Source organism: Leptopilina heterotoma, unplaced genomic scaffold (genome assembly GCF_015476425.1).
Source record: "Leptopilina heterotoma isolate Lh14 unplaced genomic scaffold, ASM1547642v1 Lhet_38, whole genome shotgun sequence".
In the NCBI taxonomy this organism is placed as follows: Eukaryota; Metazoa; Arthropoda; class Insecta; order Hymenoptera; family Figitidae; genus Leptopilina; species Leptopilina heterotoma.
This window is the reverse complement of record NW_025111054.1, coordinates 2,679,661-2,698,749: the sequence shown is the minus strand read 5'-3', so window position 1 is coordinate 2,698,749 and position 19,089 is coordinate 2,679,661. Positions and strand designations below refer to the sequence as shown.

Here is a 19,089-nt window from a genome sequence, read left to right as displayed (position 1 = left end):
GTGCATTCTTCGGTTCATGTACTCAAGTAGATCCGACCTCCGTGTTGTTCACTTGTGTTACTATACACATTTAATTACATTTTTGTTCCAACTTCAATTCCGAATGCGTTTCAACATGCAATGTTGGAAGGTCCCATGTCAGACGTTAACCTGCAAACCAATTTTTTCAGCTCTTTTAATTATTTGAAGAACAATTGACTTTAACTTTGCACCATCAAAGCCAACACCAGTAAAATGATATCCAACAACTTGCTTCCACCGATATGCAGTACCAGCTAACACATATACCATGCCATGCTTCGTTTTTTACAACTTTTCACTATGCGCAGAAAACAACTGTCTCTCAACTCTCTCTTTAGAATGTCTTGTCGTCTAGTCCCCATAAAAGGCAACGACATATAGTCTCAAGTAAAAATGTTGTAAAGCGACTTTAATTAGAAGAATTTAGTATCGGTCAGTCAATTAAATAAAACAACACAATTCACTAGATCTGTTAAACACAACTCAGATGAGGTTCAGCCAGAGACTAACGACGGATACCTTCGGCGTTCGAGATGGATCGACGACGACAGAAAACGACGGTTCAAAACTTAAGACGATAACCTCATTGCTCCTCAGGTCTCGAACAATAATTTTGGCTACAAGACTCCACGACACAAACACGAAATTAATAAAGAAACGAAATCCAAAAATACTAATTTATTTAATTCAACTCTATTACTCTAAAACTCAAAATATTAATCGAACTGAAAATATCGGTCAGTCCCTATGGTCATACCTGCAAATCTCACCCTCAAACTCGCAATTGGCAGCTAATGGAGAATCGGCAATATTCAAATTCAATACACAAATTTACCTTAATAAAATAGAAATGTTAATTATTTAAACAGTTTTAATGAAATAAATTAAGTGATGAACTCTTCGTCACAAACTCCTCTCCTAGGACAAGCTTACCCCAGCTAAGATTGACAATCACATCGAACAAGTGCCAGGGTCAAAAATCAATAATTCATTAACTGTTAATGTAAGAAAAAGATTTATTTATTATTTGGAAATTAATATGATCTTATAACAAAAACTAAATACATCACGTCGCCCCGTCGATGGTTGTCCACTACCGAACATCGTCGATGTCATCGATGTGCTGGGTTTAGTGGATGCTTATGCACTTCCAGACATGACTGACATCATGGATATGTTCGGTAGACCTTGCCGTGGTGGCGGGGCTTTTCACTAAAGTACAACTAAACAGAAAGACCAAAATGAGCGATTGTAAAAACGAAGAGTACCTGAGGGTTAATGCTTCGGCTAAATCCCTCACTGGTTCCGACCGTCAAGCGCCTAGCGCGGGGGCGGTGGCCAGTGGACGAACGGCTTAAAGAAGAAGAAAGAGGAAGAACCTCCATCTCCAGATGGCAAGAGAACCAAAGCGGAGCGGAACAAAGAGGAGATAGCCACAACAAACGATGATTGTCAATGTAGCTGAAGGAGCGACATTCGCCGCAGTGCGAAGGTTCGTGAAGAAGCTGACCTGGAAACCAGTCAGACAAGGGTTGTGGGAGCTTTATCCACCAAAAAGGGAGACGTCCTGATTAAAATTGGAAGAACTTCAAATAAGGCGTCTTTCACCCAGGAGGTGACAAAGCTAATTGGAGCTTTAAGGCCTAAGCACAATAGGTTCGCGAAAGTCGTTCGCAAACGCAAAGCATGAGTTAAAAAAAGACAGAGATATATTTGTGTCCTTTTCTATCTCATGCGTCTCGTTTGCGAATGACTTTCGCGAACCTATTGTGCGTTGGACTTTAGATAAGGTGCAGATGGCGGACCGGCAAACGGCGCTGGAAATCCGCAATATGGATGCCCTTACTGAAAAGGACGACGTTGAGGATGCCCTGGAAAAATCTCTACGCTACCAGCAGAAAGCAGGAAGGTGACACCAGCCAAGAAGACGCTAACAAGCTAGAGAAAGTTGGGCATGTTAAGATTGGTTTTGTGTCCTGCAAGATCAGAAAAAAAGTTATGGTCACAAGGTGCCATAGGTGCCTTGATTACGGCCATATAGGTCGAAACTGTCAAACAGTAGATAAGTCGGCTGCTTGCTTTAAGTGCGGAGAAGCCGGCCATAAGGTGGCAGATTGCAGGAAGAGCCCATGCTGCTTCTTATGCAAAGCAAAGTGCGGTGACATAGCTGACATCAAACATGTCGCAGGCAGCTGTAGATGCGGAGTCTTCAGGTCGGCCCTTGAGGAGGCCAAGAAGACTCTCGTAAGAACAAGAAATAAAGAGGCCAGTACAAGAGCGGCACGGAAGAGATGCGTCAGCGACTAAATGGGATCTTCACCGCACGAAGTTTGAAGCCATTAGGTTGTTCCGTGGGTTAGCTCGCACAGGAGATTGGTCGATGGTCCTACGATCTCGTCGGTCACACGGTCATCGTTTATTACATTTCTAGCAAGTTTTTTCCTAGATATCGACGTCAGTCCACACTTTCTGTCTTAACAACAGACACTTGATCATCAGTCTCGACGGAAGACTGCACTGTAGTGAGTACCATAACCTCTTGATCATCGTCCGCTTTAAGGTCACTTTCCGATACGTCCTTAGAAGCGTCAGAAATCAACTCAGGTCTTACAATGTCATTTCCACGTCAAGATACAGTTTGTTCACCCCGATAAGTTTCCTGAGATGATCTGTGGTCCAATTTAGACCATTTCTTTGGCGATGACCCTTCTTTCAGCAGTTGAAACAAGTTCCTAAAGGGGGTCCAAGTCGCGGCCAGTCGGGATTGGATCGAGGTCTCCAAACATCGTTCCTGTGGTCTTGATCGTCAGGACTGGTAAATTTTGTTTGTGAACCACTCGGTGCACAACCGATTTCATCACAAGGGCTTTCTTGGACAAGGGATCAGGATCTGATCCATTTTTTATGGCGTCGATGCCCAATTCCTGAGGCACCGCTAAAACATCCGGCAACACAGGTTCCCTAATTCCGACGTAATCCTCACGCTTAATTACAGACTAGCGCTAGTAATCTAGTGCCTTCTTCTGCAACAGCTTCAACTGGTCTCTCTTTTTAGTCGCTTCCATGGTGAAATCGTCTGTCGTTTCCCACAATTCCGCTACCGCCTTCCCCACTCTTCGCGACCCTTCGCTCTTTTTCGGTTCTATGACCTTAGGAACCGGACCTAGATACGTTGAGGTACTTGGCTGCTCTAACTGGGCAATTTTGTTTTCGCCACAGGTAGTTACGGTCGTCTCGTCAATGGTCTCGAAGAAGAATCCTTACAGCCTCGCTCACCGCGCCTATCTACTCGCCTTTCTTCGATGTGGCCTTGTCGTCTTTCTTGACCCCGAACCTTTCATTCCAATAAGCCAGGATTTTTTCATTTTCTCATCACCTTTGAAATCATAAACCTCCTAGGGTCATCCGTCGAACTCCGGCAAAGTTCGTTTCTTCTCCTCTTTCCTACCGGACCAGCTTGGTCTCCTCGCGAAGGTTTTGTGTGTCATCTCTTTGGCTGATACTTTGGTCTTTTTGGTCCGATAATGCTTCCAGAGCCCATGTCTTGTTAGACTCGGTCAGGTCGAATTTTTCCATCCTTGGCACAAAAACTCTTTCTCCAAATAAAATTCTAGCGCGTAGTCGCAATTGTCGCTCTCACAACACCTGCGCTGTTCCCTTGAGAATACACTACTGGCTACGAAGTTCAACAATCACTTCATCGATAGGTGTCTTTTGAATACTGGAACAAATCACTCTAGCTTCCCGTATTTCCAACAATCTGGCGAAATGTCGGCGATAAGACTCCATGTTTATCGCCGTTAATAGTATGATGACCCTCAAGAGGGAAAACAACTTGCCTCGATTCATTCATTAATACTTAAAACATAAATTTCTGTTTATGCCTGGTCGTCGGTCTCAAAAAGAACAATAAAAATTGAGCGAAGACGACAAAAACGCCATTTTGCTCCAACACGCACACCCATGTGAGCCACGTAAACTCTCAAGTCACGCCGCGACGTCACTTCCGCCTCAGCACGTGTTGCCTCGAATTCTTATATTTTTCTCAATATTTCGCTTGATCGATTAATAAATCGACGACGACAGAAAACGACGGTTCAAAACTTATAATGATAACCTCATTGCTCCTCAGGTCTCGAACAATAATTTCGGCTACAAGACTCCACGACACAAACACGAAATTAATAAAGAAACTAAATCCAATAATACTATTATTTAATTAAACTCTATTACTCTAAAACTCAAAATAATAATCGAACTGAAAATAATGAAAAGAGATGTGTCTTTCTTCAAGTCGAAAAGTGGACTGGCCCTAGTTCGCCTGTACTCAGCAATGCTCTCCTCTCTCGGTCAGTCCCTATGGTCATACCTGCAAATCTCACCCTCAAACTTGTCCAAAATTCGCAATTGGCGACTAATCGAGAACCGGCAATATTTAAATTCAATACTCAACTTTACCTTAACAAAATAGAAATATTAATTATGTATACAGTTTCAATGAAATAAATTAAGTGACGAATTCTTGTAGACTTGTTTAAATTGTGTTTTCTACTGGAAAGTATCAATCAAACCATCCATCTAATGGCTAGATCATGAAGCCCTTAGGGCTAGTATTTTTTATTCTAATAATCTTTACTTTTTTAAAAATATTGATCAATTATATATATATATATATATATATATATATATATATATATATATATTCTTTATTTTATGTTTCAGAATTTTAACATCTCACATTTTATATATCAAATTTTTACAACTCTATTACTTTTCTTATTTATTATTTACTGGACTACTTGTTTGTGTTATGCTATTCCTGTATTTATAATGAAAGCCTTTCCTGATACGGTAATATAAAAGACAAGAATCGTTGAATATAATTTTTGTTTTTCTAAATGGTATAAATTTGTCATAGTATAATTTTTCAGAAATATAGTGATCTATGGTTATCTCAAGTGGAAGGAAATGAAGCTCTTGATTATTTCCGCAGTGCCCTTTACATAGTTTTAGATAATTTTACCGGAAGTGGACATGGTGTAATAGAGCCAAAATCTGAAACGTATCTAATAATTTCTACAATTTTAATGATAATTGGAAGACTGTTTGAGTGCTATGTAATAGGTAAATATACATTTTAATTCAATTAATACTCAATTTCTTTTTACTAATAAATATTTTTTTGTTAGTATTAATTTTTCATATGCGAAATGAGAGAAATTCAACAAAATCTAAGGCCTCAGAAATAATTAATCAAGTTGTTACGTATACAAATCAAAAGCATCTTTCCATTTATATAAAAAAAAGAATTTTGGCTTATTATAAATATCGTTATCAAAGTAATTATTTTCGACAAAGTGAAATTTTTTCAAAATTTACTGGTAAGAAAACAATTTTTAAAATTTCAAAGTTTATTTGAGTATCAATAAGTTAGGATATAATTAAAGATTTAATATATTTGTAACTTTAGGAACATATGACTTTTCAGTGTCTTCATATAGTACTCAAGTTAATATATACGATCGAATTGATCACATTATAGTTACTCTATTCAGCTATCTGAAATCGTCAAGGGAGCAACACACTTTTTCTATCAATATTGTTTAATTTTGTTTTAATTTAAAACCCTATTTTATTTTTTTCCTTAAAGTGAAAGATCACCTACTCACGAATAAGCGTGCTGCTTTCGTTTTCTTCTCCATGAGTCTAACCTCGGAAGTAAAGAGGAGGGCTTGCAAGTAGAAATTACGTTTATGACGACTGTGGGTACCTCAGCATTGTCAAACACCATGAACATTTTTTCCGCTCACCGTCCTATATGAATAGAGATACGTCTCTCTCCTCTATAGCGATGATATGGAGACCTTTCTTGATCTCAGGGTACATGAAGTTAACCCATGAAGTTAACCCATGAAGGGTTAAGAAAGATCTCTATAAAGAGTTATTATTCCGCAATTTTTTATTAAGTAAGAGGGTTCAGGCGCTAGTCATAACAAGATTGTGCTTCAGTTCACAGTTGCATTTATTATTTAAATTAACTTCGAAATAAGTTATATGGAGATTAAGGGGAAGTAGAAGTCCTAGTAGTCCAGAGTTGACAAAACATTAAAAAAGAAGAGGTGGGATGAAAGACCTTTAAAAAAGGCCATGGGCAAGGTGCTAGACACTGAGGATCCGTGACCTGAATTACCTTACCAAAGCTGTAGAAATACAGAAAACCCTGGACACATTCCTTACCAATCAAGAGAAAAGCAGGAAGGTAGTCTTAGGACCCAATAACCCAATATTACCTAAATTACATTTAACAGAACTGCATTTGGCCGAATTGTTAACTTTAGGCAAAGTTAATTAATCAAACAGTACCTATTAATAATGAAATTCTATTTTCACGAACTAACATTTGAAGGGATTGTCATTCTTGAGAATTTTTATTTGTTCGAAGCGACATTATTACGAATTGTCCGCTTTAGTAGAATTTATCGAATCTAAAAGTTTGTAAAAATTGTAACTTAACAGATTTTCGTAAAATTTAAAGCTCCGGATCCTATTATACATTAGAAAAATTTATAAGTTAAGAAAAGTTTGCCAGCGGTCTATTAGATCATTAATACCATTTAAAAGTTAATTCAATTTTAATATAACTTATGAGTAATCCAATATAGATACCAGGAAAGAAATGAGTTTGTGCATTTATAATTTAGAAGTTTATCATTTAAGTAATTTTAATTAGGGAAAGCTTTTGTATTTGACAAAGTTGTTACACCAACTTCAGGATCTGTAATATTAGTGCAACAGCTTATAAAATATTTGTTTATTATTAAATATCTCATTTTCTTAGATGAGCTTTGTGATGAAATTAATTTGCATTCTTGTCGACGGCTTATTGAAAATGTGACTATATTCCATAATCTTCCAAAAAAAATGTTGACATTAATTGCTGCTGTTTTAAAACCTGAGATACATTTAAAAAGTGATGTCATTGTGAAGGCTGGGACTCGTGGTGACTGTATGTACATCCTTGCACGAGGCACGGTTGCTGTTTTAACTCCCGCTGGAAAAGAGGTATGTGTTAATATTGAACCATATTTTTTAAATTCTGAACATGGAAAAATATCCTGTGTAATACAAAAATACCTATAATTTGTACCGCTTGCTTATAATTTCTGATGTTTTTGATCGTGGAGTGCTAACAGAAGAAGAATAATAATTTGGTATGTTTCTGCTGCTTGTAATTTTGATTGCTCTTAAGAGCTGGGCTTCGGTCCCCTGCTGCTGATAAAACCTCTCCTTTTTTTCTTAAGATAACCAACACTGAATCTGTTCAAATAAGGCGACGAGGTAATACGGCTCTGCTGAATTATCAATTTTACGTTTCATTTAAGAAATGTTTGTTGTGCTGTTTTTACCTCAGCCATATTTCATCTAAGAAGTGTTTGATTTTCTGATCCATCTTCATTGTTTGATATACAAAATAAATTTACACATTAAATTAAACTTGATTCTTTGTTATTTCATTTACCACAAATGCGTTTCCCCATTCCTCTGATTTCGCACTGACGATTAAATAAAAGCTTATAAATAAATTTAATAATAAACTCTTATAAATCTTTAAAAATCTTGTGTTTCATGCTTTTTAATTTGTGACAAACCCAAATTATATAGAATAAATAAAAATAGAATAAATAAAAATAGAATAAATAAAAATAGAATAAATAAAAATAAAAAAACTGAATAGTATAACAAAAAATTATTTCCTTAACGCTAAAACTACTAAATAACTTATTTTTACAATTCAGATTTGTCATTTGGAAGATGGTGCTCATTTTGGAGAAATAGCTCTATTAGTCCAAGATCAAAAGAGAGTCGCAAGTGTTATTGCAGTCGATGTATGTGAAGTATATCGTTTAGATAGAACCGATTTTCGAAAAGTGATTGCCATCCATAGCGAGTTATTTGCTAAAATTGAGAGAATAGCTACAGAAAGAATAGAGAGAACAATGCTAATTGAAGAGCAGCATAAACGCTTTTTAATGGAATCAATTAATGTTCCTTCTAATTCTAAAGAAGCACTATCTAAAAATGTAAGGTTTAACTTTAACTAAAATTAGTTTCAACAATTTTTATAGTTTCAATCATATATATATTTAAGGACCTTAAATATTATTATTGTCCATACAATATTCGTATTATGGCATTCGTCGATATCTAAACTCTTGTTCTTAAAATCGTATATAATCCGTATATATATATTCTTATTTCTAAAAAATACTTACAGTTACAATTACATTTCCTAGTGCGTCAGTTTTGCACGTTTAACAGTGACTTACTAAAGATACGATTTTTCTTAATTATTGCTATTTTTTATAAAAATTTATGACACGAGACAAAATTTTAAAATATTGTATTCCACAGTACCGACGGTTAGAAAAGAAATATTTCACTAGTCTAAGAGATGCCTAAAATATTTGTATAATTTTACCTAATAATAAAACCAAGTCTTTCTGTCTGCTACGCAGATTTGTTCATTCATATAATGGTGTTATGTATTTCTTCTATTATAATTGATATAATGTGAAACTATAACAAAAATATTCTAAGCGAGTCACTCATAATATTCAAAATGATTCGTTAATGATTAAAAATGTGAATAAAATGTGCTGAAAAATTTCGTCTTTTTAAATTTTTTAATCATTTACACACACATCTTAGTATAGATTTCATTAATTACTGATATATGATATTCGATTTCAAGTTTTCACTTCATATTTCATTTCGTAAACGTTAAGCATTTATAATATGAATAGCGATCAATATGAGACAAAGAATTACATAAGGTTTTTTCACCACAATTTTATAAAAACAATTTACAAATATTATAAAAGTGTGAATGCTTTTTAATATAAAATTTTAGATATGACAGTTTTTAGATATAATTTTATATTTACGAATTTTGATGTAAATGTTTTAAGAAATTGAATTTGCAGACATATCGATAACTTAAACTCACTTAAGTTTTAATAATGTTGATAAAATTAGGTACCTTGAAATGTTTCAACTTTGACAAAATATAAAAATGGACTTTGATTGCTTATTTGTTGATTATGTACAATTGACATAAAGTCTGACACATTTGAAACGATATAGATATACATATATAATAATCTTTGTTGACAAAAAGAGTGCTCGAATTTTTAATAAAAATACAAAACATATTTTAAAACTAAAGTAAAAATAAGTGTAATAAGTTTAAACATATTTATCAAATAGCATTACAATTTTTTTCTACCATCAGTGAAATTTTAATTACAAGAGCATAAAAGGAATCATAAAAAAATTGTCCATTAAAATCTTTTCCATAAGAATATTTCTTTTTTCTTTACAAATTTTTTATAAAATTTTAATTCAACAATTTCTGTTGAGAAAATCTTTGATTCGAACACACTTTATAAAAACACTTTTACAACATCTAATAAGGCACATGATTCATGATTTATGTCAATAACTACAAATTATACTAACTTAGAGAAACAAAAACTTTAACGTTGTTAAAACCAGAATGTCTCATTTTTATAGTTTCATTTTAGACAAAATATTCTAAAGAGTTTCTTTTAACACTTTTAAAGTAAGGGTAACGTCTTTTTGAAAAAAGTACGTTTCATAAAAAGTAAAACACTAAAATAATAGTAAAAAAGAGTAAAAAAAATTTTTAAAGAAAAGATTTACAGTTCTCGGGAAACATAACTTAGCGTTAATGTTACTTGTCTATTTTTAATAAAATAAATTTTTTCGATTAAACACTAAAATTTAATGATGCTTTATAAAAATTAAGTGAGTATTTTAATGTCTTAAAAACCTTTTCATACTGCTTTTTGTTACAATTGATGTCTATGTAAAAATTTTTTAATATATTTTTACATTGTATTTGAATTAACAAAAATAATACTTAATTTTCTATAAGAATGATATGATTTTGCTTATCTTTCTAAAAGTTTTAATATTTTCTTTTAATTTCCGACTCTTGATAAATAAAACTTTTTTCTAAATTCCTAAATTCAATGTTCATTTAGTTTAATAAGTTTCATTAACAACTAGGATATGTAAAAATATATTTAAATATTTAGCTAGCTAGATATTATTGATTTATTTAATGGAAAATATCCTATAAAGCAGTATGAAAAAAATACGTGAAACATTAAAATACTCTCTTAAAGGCTTCTTCTTTGTAAACACTGTGTATAAAATACAAACTGTACACTAAAAAACGCTGTGTCTATTTTGAAAATGCAACGCTGTGCACCATTTTATTCAGGTTTTTATTTTTGTCTCAGCTAAATAAAAAATGTTGCATTTTCAAGACTTGGCGGACTTATAAAATTTTTATAAGAGAAATCTAACGTTCTTCTGGTGACAATTGTTGGAGATTTATTCATATGAGTATTTGCAGTAATTACAAGTAAATTAAAATATAATTTTAATTTCATCAAGTGACAAAGTTTGGAAATTTTTATAAATTACTAGTGTCGCACAGTGGGGTCCAATGTACTTTTTGTGTCAAAATCATTTTAGAGGTCACAAGTTTCATTTAAATTAAACCAAATTTCTTTAAAAATTTACGTTACTAAATTCTCCATAGATTCCTCGATGCCGATTTTTTTAATTCTTGTTTATTTGTATTTATTTGTTTAAAACAAAGTATGAAAAAATCGATATGTTGCTATAAAATAATGTTTTTAACATTTAAAAAATTTTTAAGTACATTAGAAACCATATTTTAGTATTATTTATTAGTATTTATTAGTATTTTTTATTGTTATTTGTAAATTTTTTTTAAACATTAACCAACAAAATTTTAGTTTTTTTTACATTTTTCAACATTTTACGCAGGAAGTAATTAAATATAATTAAAAATAAAGGGTATTGTGTAAATATTTAACAATTGTTCAAGCAAATTAATTGTGATGTTTGTTAAATTTTATTTTAAAAAATTGTAATTTCAATTTTTTTTTCTATTTAATTGAACAAAACTCAAAATTGTGGCTTGAAAATGATAATTTTTATAATTATTTAAACAAAAATTATTAATATTTTTAATTTGTAATAGAATCAGGATATTAATTTACATTTTACTTTGATTTCAAAAACATTTATATTAAGAAATTGTAAGAATATATAGGTATGAAAAGAACTTCCTTATATCTAATTTCAAAATTGTTTAAACAAATTATTTTTATTATTTTAAAAAAATGAGAGTGGCCTTAATAATAAAAATTTCATTTTTTTTAATTTTTACATTTTTTGTTACATACTAGATAATTAATAAGAGTAAAATTTAAATTGGGATTTAAAAACATCGAAATTAAAAAATTTTTTTTTTAATTTTTTAAAATGAAATTTACCAAAAAACATAATTAATTTGTTTAAACAATTGTTAAATATTGTTTACTTAATAAAAGGGTAATTTTATAAAATTTTTTACTACAGGAATACTAAAATATTATTTCTAATGTAAATAAACAAAAATTAAAAAATCGGCATCGAAGAATCGATAGAGAATTCCGTAACGAAGATTTAAAAAATTTTTTTGTTTAATTTGAATGAAAGATGTGACCTCTAGACAGATTTTGACACAAATCAGTACATTTGGCCCCACTGTGTATCGTCGCTATTACTAATAAAAAAAATTAATCATTTTATTATCAATCATTTTAAAATTTTTTTTTGAAATATTAGATTTCTGATGAATACAAAAATGTAATAGATAAAAATTTAGAAAAATTCAGAGTCAAAGTACTTTTACAAAACCTTAAGATGACAACAAAAGTAATAAACATATTCTTTAAAAATCTAATATAATCAAATTGAACTGCAAAAAAATATCTTTTTAGTAATAAATGTATAAAAAGAAAAAAGATTATTTGTCTTGTTTGAAAATTAATCACAAGCTAACTAGAAACAATGTTCAACAATTTTGAACGTTACATTTACTCTTACATCAATATCTAGTGGTTTCGATTGACAAAAACTAAAGTAAAAACAAATAAAAATATTAAATTCTATTTCTTTTTTACTTTTTTTAGTCAATCAAAGATGACTGAGATCGACGAAGTCGCGAATCGTCTTATGAAAGTGTAGAGTGACATTCGAGGCGTCATTTTAAATACATCTTTCAATAATGGCTCCGTCGGACTAGGATTTTAGCTTCAGATCGTATATACATGGAACCTGCGCTTTTTTTGATCGTTGTATCGAAAAAAACACGAAATTAAAAGAAATATAATGACGCGCTAGAAAAGATTTATTTTTTTTAGTTATCTATCGCTATCTATGTATAGACGTTCTAAGGCTTTGGCAGTGAACAAGACTCGATTTTTCGACGCGTTCGGCGCAGTGGAAGAAATTTAACTATCGCTTTCTTTTTTGTAATGACGCTTAATTTATGAAATTTATGAATCAATTTTAATATACGGTTTCATAATTACGTTCCATTGATCCGAACGATCGAGAATTGATTCAAAAAGATTTTTAGTAGATCAAAGAGGGAGCTCTTCTTCTTCTTCTTCTTTCCAAATGAGACCCTCTCACTGGCAATTTGCCGGCTTTTGTACACGATCGGCAACAAAATTTGGCATAATATTTATGATGACAGTAATTCGCTTGTACGATTAGCTCACATTTGGCGAAAAAGTCGTTATCCTTGCAGTTTGGATGAATAAAAATTCCTAAAAATTGAAAAAGATTAAAAAATTTTTTTTTTTTAATTTTAATTTTTTAACATGTAAAAGTCTATACTCACCATCAACATTTATGTTTACACTTTGAGTGCTACTTGAAAATTGATTAGTAGCTTCACATCGATATTGTCCAGAATCGTTTTTGTTCGAGTCGAAAATTTCCAACTTGTTGGCATCTATGATAAGAAAAACAATTTTTTTAGTTTGAGGAAATATAACTTTGTTAGGTGTGAAACTAATTTAAAGATTTCTTTTTTGTTATTTACCAGAAACTCTGATGTGATTATTAGTTTCAAGGGGCACTTCATCCTTGTACCATTGAACTTTTTCAATAGGATACCCGTCCACGTGACAGGAAATGGTTATGTCACTTCCTTCTGGCCATTGCTCTTGTTCCACAGAAACGTTGACTTTCAACGGAACTTTTAAAGCATAAAAAAGTAAATTAAAAAATGCATACAAGTATAAGCTAGAAAGAGATAAAATAAAAGGCCCGTATTTATGGATAACAATATTTTGAAAAATTTATTTTTGTACATTATTAAAAAAAGCAAAATAATTTTTTAAACAGTGAATTTTGAGTTTTCAATAATTTGCTCTAAGTAGTAATAAAATAAAAAAATTAAGCTTTAACTTATTTTTTATGTAATTTTTTTTAATTATTTGGAATGCAATAATATCTATTTAAGTAAATTCAACTTTTGTAATACAAAGTTACTTTTGAGTCATTTTAAGTGAAAAGTACAAACCTGAAATTTCTACGGAAAACACTTATTTCTTAAAATGTTGCTATTTTCATTAAAATGTCTTAAAAAATAGTTTGTAAATAAAAAAACATATAGATTATATGTGCCAAAGGACAGATTGTCATCTTGTGTGGTTTAAAAGTTATTTAATTTAAAAAGTCGTGGTCGTGATTAAAATTTTTAAAATTTAATCATTTCTAAAAATTACAGTAATAACCCCTTCCTGAATTCAATTATTTTCTCTAATTTCCAACTAAACTTTATCTCTAAATCAATTATTTTAAATACTTTTTAAGAAAGTTCTTCGAGAATTAAATTATTTAAAAATACGAAAATTCAATTTTTTATAATAATTTTAATTATAAATATGATCATGATTTCTCCGAAATTTTAATAAGTCCAAAAAAGTAAATTTTTATTTGCTTTATTCAAAGATAATTAAATCTTAAAAAATTATGATAAAAAAATTCTAAGAATTAATATTAGGTAGTTTTAAAAAATATTTTAATGGAATTTTTCGAAAACAATTGAATTCCTTAAAAGAGTTTCTGTAATATTTAATAAGAACTAATTAATTTCTTGATGAATTTTAATTAAATATTTTGAACACGATTTTTTTCTCCAAAATGTTAAAAATAATTCTAAAATGTTATTATTTTTTGTATGTATTAGAATTCGGAAATATATAATTGAAAGTATTGAAAATACTAAATTTTAAAAAATTAGAAGCTAATTTTCATTAAGTTTTATTTTTAACTTTACGTTTAAAGGTTTTTAATTAAAATTGTTGATAATTCAATTATTTTGAAAATATACAATTAAAGTTCTTCAAAAGTTGATTTTCAAAAATTCTAACAAAATATTTTTAAAAAATTAATTATTTTGAATTAAATGTTACAAAAATTTCAATTTATTCAAAATCTTTTTAATAATTGTATATTTCGAAAATTTAAATAGAAAAATGATTCAAAAATAATTTTTGAAAGATTTGTTTATAGTTATTTTTTGCACTTTAAAAATCGAAATGAGTTAGATTTAATACTAAAAAAATATGATATTTTGTTGTAATATTTGGAAAAAAAGTCAAAAAAGTCGCAATTTTTAAAAATAAGTGGAAAAATCTCAATTTTCTAAATTTCCCTGACAAAAAATTGAGATTTTACTGACATGTAGCCACCCTGAAACCATATAAGATGCCATTCTGTTCTTTGGCACATATAATCTACATTTTTTAAACTATTTTTTAAGACATTTGCAAAAATTTTTAAATTGTCGAAAATTTTTAAAAATAAAAACAAAACTTTCTTTTCTTTTTTTTCAATGAAAATTTAAACAATTTTTAAAATTAAAAATAACCAAATTAAAGACAATGAAATTTACTATAAAAGTGCTGCAATTTTTTTATTTCATGCATTATAATGAAAATAGCTAAAATTTAAAAGACATGTATTTTCCATTAGAAATTTCAGGTTGGTCCGTTTCGCGTACAATGCCCCCTTTATTTTTTTAACGTAACATTTCAAATTGAAATTGTATAATTACCTTTAAAAACTATACTTGCTAATGATAAAATTAATAAATTATTTTTTAAAAGCATTATTTATTTAAAAAAAAGTTAAGCAGTTATAATACTTATGCCAAACATGCGGTGATATGCTTAAGAAAATGTTAAAGGATGAAAAATAAGATGAGAGAGTGGCATTCAATATCCAAAGAACAAAATCGTAAAAAAATCTATTCAATGCAAATTTTGAAAAAAAAATTATAAATAATATTTTAGTTAAAAAAATTTGTAAAAATTGTGCAATCAAAATTTAAAAAAAAATTTATTTTTGTCCAACATTTTGAGTTTTTGAAATATGACATTAAATTCAATATCCCAACAAAAACATCTTTGATGCAAAAAGTTCCGCCAAGTAAAAGTTGTTATAATTGTTAAATAAAAGTTTACTAAGTAAAATTTATAACTAAAGTTTTAATATTTTGATTGATTTTATTAATATTACCAATAAATTTCCGAATTGAATGAATGTTTCACGTTATATTATGAATTATAACAAAAATTTAATTTAATTACATGATCAACATAAGCAAAAAATTAATTCTAATTATTCGTCTGAATAAAAAATTTCTATTTAAGACAATTAATTATATTCCAGAGTATTTTAAAAATTCATTAGTTAGTTTAATTTCTACGTTTGTCTAAATGTCAAAGAATCCAATTTTATTGAGAAAAATCCAAATATTTCCAAAAATACGTAATGTATTAAAATTTCCTGAAATGTATATCGAGATTTTAACCTAATTAATAACATTCCAGAATATTTTACAAATCCGTTAAGTAGTTTAATTTCTACGTTTGTCTTAATTTCAAAAAATCTAATTTTTTTAGTTTTGTTTGTTTAAATTCTATAAAAGTATCAAAAACATTAAATAAACTTAACAAAATTCTTTCTTTTATCATTCTTTATCCAACAAAAAAAAATTGAGCAAAATCTATTAAGATTTACCCGAGTTATTCGATTTTATCTATAAACAGTCGATATTTTGAGAATTTATAATATTCGCGTACTCAATGAAATGTTCTCTCAAAATTTTGGATATTGAATCATACTCGAAAATAATGTTATATTATATGCCTCACCTTGATACCGAGATGTCTCATTCTGACTCGGATCAAGGGGAACAACCCCAGGGACATGATAGTCAGGTCTGCGATAAATAGGTGCACGTGTTTGGTAGTCAGAAACTTGAGTTCTTTGGGGTCTAAATGGATAATTGGGTCTTGGAATGTAGGGTCTCTCTGGAGGTGGAATAATATAAGGACTAGAAACATTGTGAACTGGTCCCAAGGCGAATAGGGTCACGGACCACGAAGCTGGTCTCTCGATTCCATTGTAAGCTTGACACTCGTAGACCCCCAAGTTACTAATGGTAACTGATCTAATAAGGAGAGTATAGTCTGAATCTTGTTCATAGTCTTCTGAAGATAGAGGCAGCATGCGGTCTCCCCGCCACCAGGTTACAAAAGGTCTCGGCCAACCCATCGCATAGCAATAAAGGGTTGTCGGTGAATTAATCGTCACAGTGACGGACGCGGTAGGTTCACCAACAATATCAGCGGAACGATTGTGTGGTTCTGGAGTTTGCAAGACAAATAACATGCAAGTTGCATAAAATTAGAGTTCACCAAGCCAAAACCTTAGTTTTAGTTGTTTTACATTACTCCCAAAAAAGTAAAACTATTTATAATAACATTTGTTTTTAAATTGATTTTTGGTTGCATAGCTATTGGGATCGGTAAAAACTTTAATTTATTCTCTTCCTCTATTTTGTCTTTTCTTCTCTTTATGTTGATTGAAAAGCGAAACAAGAAAGGAAAATGGAGGAAGAGAATAAGTCCCCACCAGGTAGCGTATTGCAGTTTAGCCGATCCCAATAGGACATACGAGGCAAAACGAAATGTTAGTCATAAACCTTTTCACTTTTCACCCCAATATGCAAGTTTATTAAATGTTATATTCATTCTGTACCTAAGATAATTATAATACTTTCATATTATTTTGTTAGTAATTTATAATTTAAATAACAAAGCTAACCAACATTACTGTTAATAAATATTCTACACCGTTTTTAAAAGTTTATTACTAAACGTACTTTAAGAATGCAGTGCTTTTAGTTAAACCCATCACCAATTATCGATTATATTAATATAAAGGACTTTATTTTTAGTTTTCGACTTACCGGTTACTTGTAGTTGATATTCAATTCTAACTGGTGGTCCAAGACCGTTGTCAGCAGTACATATATAGGTACCTCTATCATATGTGTACAGATTGATGATTTGTAAGGATCCGTCATTTAAAATTCGTCGTCTCTTCTCTGTTGCATTTATCTAGATATAAATAGATAAAGTCTTTAATTCATTCAAGGAAAACATATTAGAGTGGATAATTTTAGACTAAAACAAGTGTAAAGTCTATTAAAAATTATAAATACCAGTTCAGTATCTTTTCTCCAGCTAATTGTTGGTCTCGGTGAACCAGTTGCTATACACTTCATTGTCACAAAGAAACCTTCTTCTGCTGAAACTTGAGGATCATCTGGTTGTTCAATGGCAGCAGGTTCTGCTCCATAAGTCGGAGCTGTAACATTTACAATTGGAATAGGCGTGTAAGGCTCCTCGGATGCTGGGTCCAAGCAAGAAGTGCCACAACCATTATCGCAACATTTTCGATCGTTTGAACAATCCGCGTCGGTTAAACACTCCTGCTCACATCTTGTACTATTGGATACAGTGGGACATCGACCAGGGTTCACTGCTGTAATATAAATAAATAACATCGATTTATTCTCCTGAACGAAGAAAAAATTAAACTCTCTCCAATCAATTTATTTACCATTTCTACAAACTCCTCTATAAGTTGTATCATCATCATTATTATTATCAAAAATAATGGTGCACTTGGTTCCATCTGGACAAGAGAGAGAGCCGCATGGATCAACACATCGACAGCGTTCACAATCTTGATCATCAACAAAGGCTTCCTTGCCGTAAGGACACCGAATCTGTCTACATTCATCTTTCACTTCTTCACATGGGTCTTTTGATTCGTTTGGTCCACCAACGTCAATTTCATTTGCTAGATTAAAAATTGAAATATTTTTAAACCTTCATTAGAGAAAAATAAATTTAAGAATTCTCAAAATTCGAACGCATAGAAGAAAAAAGTAATATTCAATTTCGATACATAAATCGAATTATTTTTTGCTATAAAAGTAAAATTTCAGCGATAAATATACAGCGGGATAAGCATAATTAGCGGAATGTATATACATTTTTGATTTTGCAAAAATATTGTAGCAAGATTTATTTTTCTGAAAAACGCATAAATTGAGTAACGGATTCCGAAACCGTCACTTACATCTAAAACAAGTGGCAATGCAGGACTCAAAGGTCTTGAAATTGTTACGATTACCACCACAACCGGTGTAAATAAAGGATCTGCACGTTTGAAATTCCTCGACATAATGGAATCGTTTATAATATCCAGTAGTGCAATAACCTGTATCAACTGGTTCTCTGCAGATTTCTAAGTACCAGAAAAACCAGTTCATTGAAGTCAAATTTAAAATTTTCATTCAATAAAAATTCAAGGGGCTTTAATTGAAAGTTTTTTAAGGTTTTGAATCATTAGGAAAATTTACCAATGAAAGATTTTTCGATATGAATACTGTTGTAGATGAAAGGAGTAGAATTAAAATTTGTCATCTAACGTTGAGTTAGTAAGTTTAGTTTCTTACCATGATGAGAGACGGAAGTTTCATTTCCACTTGATGTTGGTTCTTCATGATGAATGCAGACCGATTCGCATTCAGGAACAGTACTAAATCGATTAGCATTGCCATCACAACCACCGTAGACGAATTCTTGACAAGTTCGAGACGATCTATCGTAAAAGAATTTGGTGAACGCTCCTCTACAAGGACCAGGATCGACCGATAAATTACAAATATCTGTAAAAAACAAATTATTAAAATTATTATTAATATTTTTTTCTCCTTTCATCGCATGGAAGACTATTGATAAA

The 19,089-nt window shown here is 30.6% G+C and overlaps 3 protein-coding genes across 6 annotated transcripts in view; 2 read left to right on the top strand and 1 right to left on the bottom strand.

Moving 5' to 3' along the window:
- The first annotated feature begins 1,887 nt into the window (after positions 1-1,887).
- On the top strand, positions 1,888-2,328 carry LOC122505893. The gene has a single exon (XM_043617761.1). It carries the CDS (start codon positions 1,888-1,890, stop codon positions 2,326-2,328), a length of 441 nt encoding a protein of 146 aa, XP_043473696.1.
- Positions 2,329-4,820: 2,492 nt separating this feature from the next.
- Positions 4,821-10,790, top strand: LOC122505931 (potassium/sodium hyperpolarization-activated cyclic nucleotide-gated channel 2-like). Its single transcript, XM_043617819.1, has 4 exons — positions 4,821-4,872; positions 4,953-5,145; positions 6,860-7,083; positions 7,818-10,790. The coding sequence occupies exons 1-4, from the start codon at positions 4,852-4,854 to the stop codon at positions 8,121-8,123; spliced, it is 744 nt and encodes a 247-aa protein (XP_043473754.1). The 5' UTR covers positions 4,821-4,851; the 3' UTR covers positions 8,124-10,790.
- A 1,505-nt stretch (positions 10,791-12,295) lies between these two features.
- Positions 12,296-19,089, bottom strand: part of LOC122505899 (papilin) — a 136,918-nt gene continuing 130,124 nt past the window's right edge. For 2 of the 4 annotated variants that reach the window (XM_043617771.1, XM_043617773.1), the window contains 9 exons: positions 18,803-19,015; positions 18,424-18,591; positions 17,899-18,141; positions 17,498-17,820; positions 17,243-17,393; positions 16,143-16,637; positions 13,019-13,174; positions 12,815-12,928; positions 12,296-12,740 (listed from right to left, as the gene is read on the bottom strand). In XM_043617771.1, coding sequence (XP_043473706.1) covers positions 12,544-12,740; positions 12,815-12,928; positions 13,019-13,174; positions 16,143-16,637; positions 17,243-17,393; positions 17,498-17,820; positions 17,899-18,141; positions 18,424-18,591; positions 18,803-19,015 — 2,060 coding nt within the window. In that variant the 3' untranslated portion in view covers positions 12,296-12,543. The remainder of the gene's footprint in view (positions 12,741-12,814; positions 12,929-13,018; positions 13,175-16,142; positions 16,638-17,242; positions 17,394-17,497; positions 17,821-17,898; positions 18,142-18,423; positions 18,592-18,802; positions 19,016-19,089) is intronic. The other 2 variants (XM_043617774.1, XM_043617772.1) reach the window with 2 other exon arrangements.

Coding starts and splice junctions, on each gene's coding strand:
- LOC122505893 (XM_043617761.1), top strand. CDS start 1,888: ATGCCCTGGAAAAATCTCTACGCTACCAGCAGAAAGCAGGAAGGTGAC.
- LOC122505931 (XM_043617819.1), top strand. CDS start 4,852: ATGAAAGCCTTTCCTGATACG. Junction 5,146..6,859: donor GTTTGAGTGCTATGTAATAG/GTAAATATACAT, acceptor TCATTTTCTTAG/ATGAGCTTTGTGATGAAATT. Junction 7,084..7,817: donor TAACTCCCGCTGGAAAAGAG/GTATGTGTTAAT, acceptor TTTACAATTCAG/ATTTGTCATTTGGAAGATGG.